The 8,211-nt window shown below is 47.4% G+C and overlaps 1 protein-coding gene across 2 annotated transcripts; it reads right to left on the bottom strand.

Annotated features, from left to right (window-relative positions):
* Positions 1-606: 606 nt before the first annotated feature.
* LOC147724386 (uncharacterized) lies at positions 607-7,377 on the bottom strand. 2 transcript variants are annotated; one of them, XR_015310091.1, is made up of 3 exons: positions 3,822-3,920; positions 2,942-3,067; positions 607-1,152 (listed from the first exon to the last, which is right to left on the bottom strand). XR_015310091.1 is itself a non-coding variant. In XM_086967002.1 (2 exons), exons 1-2 carry the CDS (start codon positions 3,078-3,080, stop codon positions 755-757), a joined length of 537 nt encoding a protein of 178 aa, XP_086823128.1. In that variant the 5' UTR covers positions 3,081-7,377; the 3' UTR covers positions 607-754. The 2 variants fall into 2 exon arrangements, 1 of the variants encoding a protein (XP_086823128.1); XM_086967002.1 differs by having other exon boundaries at positions 2,942-7,377.
* Between the last annotated feature and the right edge of the window lie 834 nt (positions 7,378-8,211).

Below are 8,211 nucleotides of genomic sequence, written 5' to 3' on the forward strand. Positions count from 1 at the left end.
CTTTCTTTCCACAGTTGTCGATGATATATTCTTACTCTGCTTGACAAAGAACCATTGCTAATGTGAAAGAACTTCAACCGAATTAGTAGTTATACTTTACCATTTGTTAGGCTACAATGTGGCACTGCTCTACTGTACTTCTGTCACCTGCTATATTCTCAGTTGTACCGTTGAATTGCTCAGGAGGACAAACCAGATTTCATTTTCTTTTTTTTCATAGGCATGCAACTGCCACTGTGTCACACCACTACTACCACCGCTATGAGGAAATTTTATCCGACCAAGATTGCCAACGTTATTCGGTGTTTCCCGTGGAGCCAGCCCTGGGCCTAGCCCTACTTTCAAACACAAATTACAGGTAAGATAAGCGTTTGGTGGTTTGGGGGTATAATGGAGTATTAGTACGAGAGACGAGAGCCTGAAGGTAGTACTACTAAAGTCCTAGGACTCTTGGATTCACTTCACTTAGTCTGTGAGAGGCACTTAGTGTTGAAAACATTTGGGCATTTACACTTAAAGGAAGAAAATGGAACTAAACTTTCAGGAAAACAGTCAACGTTAAACCCCCACCCACCAGGCAAGCAGTAAAAAACAGGTATGCTCAGATAAAGTTTGAAAAAGTATATTTATATCCCTAACAAAATAATCTCCCGCAAGACCCTCCCTAACCCCAACGATTGTCCTTCAAAAGTCCCCAAAAACCCAACTCCCAATTCCCACCCCCCAAAAGTCTCTAAAAAAGGGGCAAGGGACACTATGGGTGGATGCTGTTAACTTTTTGGGCCAGGGCATCATGCTCCTCGCGGAGCAAGGCGAGCTCCTGCTGAAGGCGGGACACCATCAGGGTAGTGCGGCGCAGGCGTGCCTTCACTGCCTTGCAGGTGCAAGGCCTGTGAGAAGCAGCTGTTGGCCTTGCTGCTCGGCGGTGGCGTTTGCCTTTGGCAGCCCGGCTCAGTCTCGGTGGACCACTGTGCTGGGTCACGGTGGCAGCCGGTGAGGCCACGGAGGACGACGTTGTCGTTGTTGTCGACCGCACACTTTCCACGTCCTCCAGGGCCACCAGCCGCCGATATTCCGCAACAGTGGCCTCGATTCTCCGTTGCCGGGCCGCTCTAGCCAGCTCCTTCCTCCTTGTTCGTTTGGAAGGAGAACCTATATGAAGAAAGAAAGACATAGTCTGTAACCAATGCTCTTTAAGATTAACTCAATCATTCAGCAGAAATGTGTGCTGCAGTACAACTAGCAACTTGCAAGCGCATTACATAACTATTGAGGCCAGTATCTATCTAACCTCACACTTCTTCATCCTTGCTCTAACATTAGTGGGAGTTTAAGGAACAAATTCTATGAGCACTGTGGACTTCCATTGGAGTCGACTATGAAAGTACACCAGTCTTATTCTTCTTCTTGTCTCTTGTTTTGGAAAATTGGTACGTTATTTTCTGCAAGCCGGCATAATGCCAGCGCGGTAAACTTGCACCCGAGAAAAAGAGACGCACGCCATGAGGAGTGACCTAGACTTGCGTTGCCGTTGCGTTACTGTACCCGTCCAGTACATGCAGGTGGTGAATCTCTTACTTTTCTATTACGGGTGGCACTGAGAATACTCTGTTACAACTCAAGGGCTACTGCTTAATTAATTTAACTTTCACCCTACAGTGGAAATGAGTACTAGAAATGGAAAATTGAAGAAGATAAATAATCTGATTATCTATCACTTCACATGGGATGTTTTTGCTTATATATGGGATGACTTTAGGTGCTTTGCTTTTTATTGAGTGACAGGCAGTGATACATCCACACATGAATGACTGAGTACTACTAAACTTATTAAGAGAGGTAGGGAGTGGCCACCATAATAACCGGATCTATGCAGTGCTTGCAATACAAACTACTGCTACTACTTATGGTAGTATTTGGACAAAATTAAAAGTTCTTTTCCTTGCCTTTCCTACACTGGAACGGACGTGCGGGTGCAGTGTTACATGCTCTTCAAAGTTACACTTAGTTCATCCACTGACCATCTACTCTCTCTAGATCATGGGTACTCACAAACTTTCTCTCAGGGGCTACATTTACAGTGTAGTTTGTGGCCGAGGGCCGCACTGGTGGGGGCGGAGTCAGAGGGGGCGGGGCTAAAGCAAAACGATAACTTGTGACCATGAGGTTGCACACAGGTCCCTGCAGCAGATGCCCTCATCCACTGAGCCACCAGACCCAGCATTTACATACATCTCTCTCCCTCCTGCTGTCCCTCCTGCCCTCCCTCCATCTCTCTCTCCCTCCTGCCCTCCCTCTCCCTCTGTCATCTCACTGTGTGTGTGTCTATCTGTGTCAGCCTTCAGCCCGGGTTGAGACCGCTTCCTCAACGCGCACACACAGACAACAACACCAAAGTACTTAACAGGTCTTTAAAAGACCATTAACATATTATTGAGGCTTTGTTTGTTTTAGCGCCCCTGCTTCTCCACCCTGACAATCACTGCTTGCCCGGCCCCACAGAGCAGAGGCTTTGTTCTATTTCACCTCTTTGTGGCCTTGCATCTCCACTCTGCTCTGTGGGGGCCGGGGGAGCAGTGATTGTCAGAGTGGAGATGCAGGGGCGCTAACAGGTGAAATACAAAAAAGCCTCTGCTCTGTGGGGGCCGGGGGAGCAGTGATTGTCTGCAAGGTCTGCGCACCGCCAAGGAAGGCTTGCCGGGCCACCACCGGCCCGCGGGCCGTACTATGAGTACCCCTGCTCTAGATACACATATGCTATCTAAGAGTCAGATAGTAGCATGATCCAGGTATATGGACACATACAGTTTCTGTGTCACCCACCCAGGCTGTTGTCCTTCCACCCATCATTGCTTCATCATTCACCCAGCCATGCATCTCATATTCTTGCCTTCCCAGCTAGTCTTCAATCTCAATAAGTAAGGAATATATAAGAGCTTACCTCTGGCCGCCACCACCGTCTCAACTCTCACATCCGGCGCCGCCGCCTCCTCCCCTGATGATGAATTGCCCTCCGCCTCCGTGTCGAGCACCACCACCACACTGGCCCCGCCACCAGATGTTCCACCTACAAAGTACATTTAAGAATCTTAGAATAAAGCACTCACTAGTCACTAGTATTTGGTCTAGGAATGAAGACATGTGAAAACAATGTAATTTGTGACTGTCTACGTTAAAGTTAAAAAAAATGTCCCTTTTTCCAGGGAAGGTTGTCTTGCTGCACTTTTTGGCACAACTGATGAAGGCTGATTTTTTAACACGCACCATTTTTCTCCACACAGACAGAAGATGGACTTCTAACAACAAGATCAAGTTGAAACCAGGTGAGAGCTCGGCTCGACCACAAGAAATGTCTTCAATTAATCGTCAGCACTAACCACTTTTCCATTATCAGTTAAACGTTTAGTTTTATTATGACTTCATTTTAATAAATGTGTTTACTTTTAATAAAGCTTTTAAATTTAAATACAATCTGTGTTTTTTGGTCCTCCAGACTAGAGTGACTGAACGAAAGGTTTTGCAATTTTTGCAAGCATGAGTCCAGATAGAACACTTCAAAAGACATTATGGACAATCCCAGAGGACTGCACTAAGTTGATAGAGCTATTGCTGACTAGAATCATGGGAGTTTCGCCAACCGTGCAATCTTAGTTAGCTACACAGACAGACTAATAAGAATAATCTAGTAATACCACAGGGAGTCATAGTAGAGGCAGGATAAGAATTTAGATACAGTCTACAAGAAGAGCAAAGACAATTTTGAAAAAATTCAAATGAGGAACGCTAGGAAAAATAGGTACTAGTCTAAAATGAAAACTTACTGGGGCCAGCAGAGGAGCCCTCGCCTGCCCGATCCTGGCCCTGTTGATGAACAGCATCCGCCGCCTGCTGCTCCTGTGTCCTCCTCTCGCCCCTGGGGGGAGCTGACGTACAACATGAAAGAAAGAACAGAAAACATGGATGATTGTTGCTTGTCAATGTCAACCAAATCAAACATTTCAAAAGAACAATAACAAAATATTTCCGCGAAATTATATTGATTATGGTTACTTTTTATTTATTTGCGGACCTGTGACTTCGAAAGTCACGTAACTCACTAAACAAAGTACTGAAACGTTCACCTAGGACTGGCAGGCAGCAGTCCGCAGGCAAGACGCAAAGTGACAGACAAACTCCATTGTGATTTCAGTCAGATCAGTGACAACACTAACAGTTGCCTGCTACATTACCAGTCATTTAAATAGTCAAACTATCAATCCACCGCCACTATTTTTCTTATTGTCAGGGTTACAAAGGAAGGGGCAGATTTAAGCCCTTGCGGCTCTTTTGCGCCGTTCTTGCGTGACTTTTGTGACGCAGCAGCTAAACAAAAAAGGGCGCCATGGTGCGGCGTATAATATTATAACAACGTGACGCATTTGGGAGATGCATCCCGTTATAAAGCCCTGCGCCATCAGGGGGCGTTCCGGCGCAAGGGAGGGCATTCCTGCGCTGGAACACATCCTAATAGTGGCTGAGGGAAATCTACAAAATATCAATCAGTCACCTTTAGGACAATGATGCGTCACACAAACCCTGCACCTGCTTGAAGCAGACGTACGGCTTGACCCAGCATTGGGGAGATAGGGTACCCCAGAGCATTGATGGAGCTGCGCCATCGTTGCGACGCAACTCCAGCAGTAAAGCTTCGGTGACGTTTTGGGCCCATGGGGAGCCGCATTGCAAATACGGCGCACCATGTTTGGTGGTGGTAGCGGGCCGCACAATTAATGGCGCATCCCTGCTACTTTGCAGGGATGCGACGGTAATTGCAATTCTGCCCCTTAGGGGCATACTTACTTACGCGTTCTGGCGCATCTCCAGAGATGCGCCAGATCAAATGCGTCACGCAAAACTACCCTTGCGACACGGCAGATGTGCCTCATTTACAATGCGGCGCGCCCTGGCGCAAGGGTAGGCACTTGCGTGACGCATCTCGTCACGTAAGAGCGGCGCATCGCTGGAGTCACGTCGCCAACGCAATGCAACTCCAGTAATGCTCAGGGCCACCCAATACTTTACATGCTGTGTCAGTCCTTTCGCCTGCTTCGAGCAGACATAAGGAATTGAATTGACGTAGCAGCGTCGCAGAAGTGCCTGCGTTAAATCTTGTAGATTTCACGCAGGCAATTTTGCGAGGCGCACAGCCGCTGGACCGCCCACCCTGCGTACTAGGAACGCACCCATTGTGGTGCAGGCCCATGGCTTTATAACGTGACGCATCTCCCTAGATGCGTCATGCTGTAAATGACTTGCAGGGATGCGGCACGTTTACGCCGCTGTTGCGTCACGCAAGGCAACGTAAACGTGGCGCAAGGGGCTTGTAAATGTAATCTGCCCCCTAGTGTCTAGCATTACGCAGTTCTGTTAAGTACACTCATACATAATAGTTACTCAGGCCAATGAGACCACGAAATAGAAAACAAATAAGCATAGTAGCAACCCCACTGAGAAGGAGAGCAGTGCACCTGAAATGCACAGAAGATTTTGAAATATAATTTAACTACAATGTAATCGTCATCAGCGGCATTATTGGCTTGCTCCATGTAAAAAACAAATATTTGCAATACAACAACACAGAGCAGGAGAAAACATCATAGTAGTGAGTGATTAAATGCCAATGGCTACTACTACTCACCAAGCCCGGGGATCTCCAAGCCGAGCTGGTCCAGCAGGTCGCGCTCGCGGTCCAGGAGGTCCGTCCAGCGATGGGTGACCTGGCTGTAGGTGCGCTGGACCCCGTAGAGGTGGGATATGGCCCAGCACACCTTCTCCCACCGCTTCCGGCGCTCCCGCATGTTATAGCCGCCGGCCGCGATCCTGCCGCCTCCCGCGATGGTCCTGGGCAGGCGGCGCTGGACGAAGTAGACCAGCGCGCCCACTTCCTCCGGGCTGAATATCTCCCGGCGCGTCACCTGCTCCCCCCTCGATCTCACGCCTGCTGTCCTGCCACTGGGTCCAGCACTACTCCCCGCCGCCGCTGCGGCCCTCAAGTGCCTGGGCAGCTTCACGGCGCCTGGCTTGACCATGGTCTGGGCAGGTAAGGTAGGAAGAAGTAGAAAATTAAGAAAGAATAGGATAGGGAAGAAGAAAAGAAAAGAGTTTACAAAAGTAGTTTAAAAGTAAAGAAAAATAGCAGAAAAGACAAAAATATACAGCTAGGAAAAGAGAGGGATAGATAAGAAGCAAAATCGTAAAAAAAAAACTGAAAACAAGCAAAGGATGGGAAAGATATCAAGAGGATTAAACACCATGCCCAGACACAGGAAATGAATGAAAAACAAGATGGCCGGCGCCCGTTTCCGAGCGCGAAAGTCAGTTCGCGCGAGATTTTCCTCGCGATCTCGTGCGAACCTCTAGATTTCCCGCGCGATCTCGTGCGAACCTCTACTCGCAATGCGCTTACTGCGCGAGATTATACATAGCGGGCGGAAACGGAAATACGTCACGCAAACAAAATGGCCGCGCCCGTACTCGACCTTGGGGTAAATTCGCGTGTTGCGCTGCAAGCGGCTCGCGAATACTGCAAAAAAACTCGCGAAACAACAAGCCGCAAAAAAATAAAATGCTCATTCGCACGAATTGGCGGCTTCCGCGGTCGGTTTCGCACGACGCCGCGCCCCGCGAATAGCGCGAAAAAAACCGCAAAACGATTTCAGCAAAAGCAAAAGCAATGAGCAGGTGCAAAAGGTCAACCTCATGATTTGTAACGATTCTTTGTATTGCTTCCTGAGGGGGCCCTCCAGAATTCGGTTGCCTGCTTGCAACTATTGTGTGACCCTGCTCTGACCTTAACTGTATGCCACAAAGGTCCTGATTTACAGCTAAAGGAGCAGACAAGCAGGTGCCAGGCTGGAACTTTAAATTCTTTCAGTGACACATTAATTAGCCCCTAATTCATTATTGTCAGTTGGGGCAGGGCAGGTGTTGTAACTAATTTTGCAACAATGAAAGCACTTAGCAAGTGCAAAAGATCACTAATCAGGGCGCACTAAGGAAGCAGGTGCCAGCTAAAAAAATATTCTGTGACACATTAATCAGCCCCAAATTAATTCAGGTCACTTGAGGCAGGGAAGGTGTGCTTTGCTTTGCCGAAAATAATGTACACTGGACAACCAGAGGGTGTGGTGATGAAACAGAGGGTGGCATGGGTGGGCCAGAGGGTGGCATGAGTAGTCAGAGAGTGGCAGTGGTGACAGAGAGTGGCAGTGATGAAGAAGAGTGTCCCAAACAGGCTGGACATGTAGAAACAACAAGTTCGCAAAACTTGCGACCCGACAGGTAAGTTCGCAAATTGCGAAATTGTAAAAACCCTCGCGAACTGGCAGAAACACGGGCGAACACAAAAAAAAAAAAAATCCGCAAATTCGCGGGAATTCGCGGATTTTGCGGATTGCGAATCCGCAAATCCGCAAAATTCGCGAACGCGAGATCCGCAAAATTCGCCCATGCTTACATGGTACTCGCAAACTCTGCAAGAGCTACAAACCCACTGTAGGACCCTAGAACGCATGGCGTCGGAACTACGAGCGGACTAAACTAAGCAATTTTAAAGTGGCCCTCAAAAACGATCACAGACGAAATCAAAATAGCTAAAAAAATCATACTATACAGAAGTAATCAAAACTACCAACTCTAACCAAAAAGCTATCTTTAAGATAGTTAACACCTTCACCAATCCTAAAGTCTTACAACAAGATATCCCCACTTGCAGTCCCTCTGCAACAGCATAGTAGACTACTTCGAACACAAAGTCTTGACATTACAAAAAGATTTCCCACCTCCCTTTCCTTCTCCCACTAACAATGATGCCGCTCTAGGCAAAGATAGAGATAATCTGCAAACTTTTAAACCAATTATCCCTGAAGAATCACGCCAGGTGATCCCCACTACTAAATCAGGCTCCACCTTTGATTCTTGATCCCCCTAATCCTACATGCCATAATCAACACCGTAAATACCATCATAAATAAAATAATAAATGCTTCCTTATCAATGGCTATGATCCCCACAGAATGGAAGCTCGCAGCTGTAAAGCCGCTACAAAAGAAACAACTTGCGGAACCTTCTACCCTCTCCAATCTTCGACTAATTTCTTTTTTACCTTGTCTCAGGAAGATCACGGAAAAACTCGTCAACACCCAACTTACAACATTTTTGGAAGAAGCAAAT

Source organism: Lissotriton vulgaris, chromosome 4_1, assembly GCF_964263255.1.
Source record: "Lissotriton vulgaris chromosome 4_1, aLisVul1.2, whole genome shotgun sequence".
NCBI classification, from domain to species: domain Eukaryota; kingdom Metazoa; phylum Chordata; class Amphibia; order Caudata; family Salamandridae; genus Lissotriton; species Lissotriton vulgaris.

Bases quoted from the DNA above. Each gene is read 5' to 3' on its own strand.
- LOC147724386 (XM_086967002.1), bottom strand. From the start codon at position 3,080: ATGTACTTTGTAGGTGGAACATCTGGTGGCGGGGCCAGTGTGGTGGTG. The intron at 1,153-2,941 runs GTAAGCTCTTAT...TTCTTCATATAG, and splicing joins GACGGTGGTGGCGGCCAGAG to GTTCTCCTTCCAAACGAACA.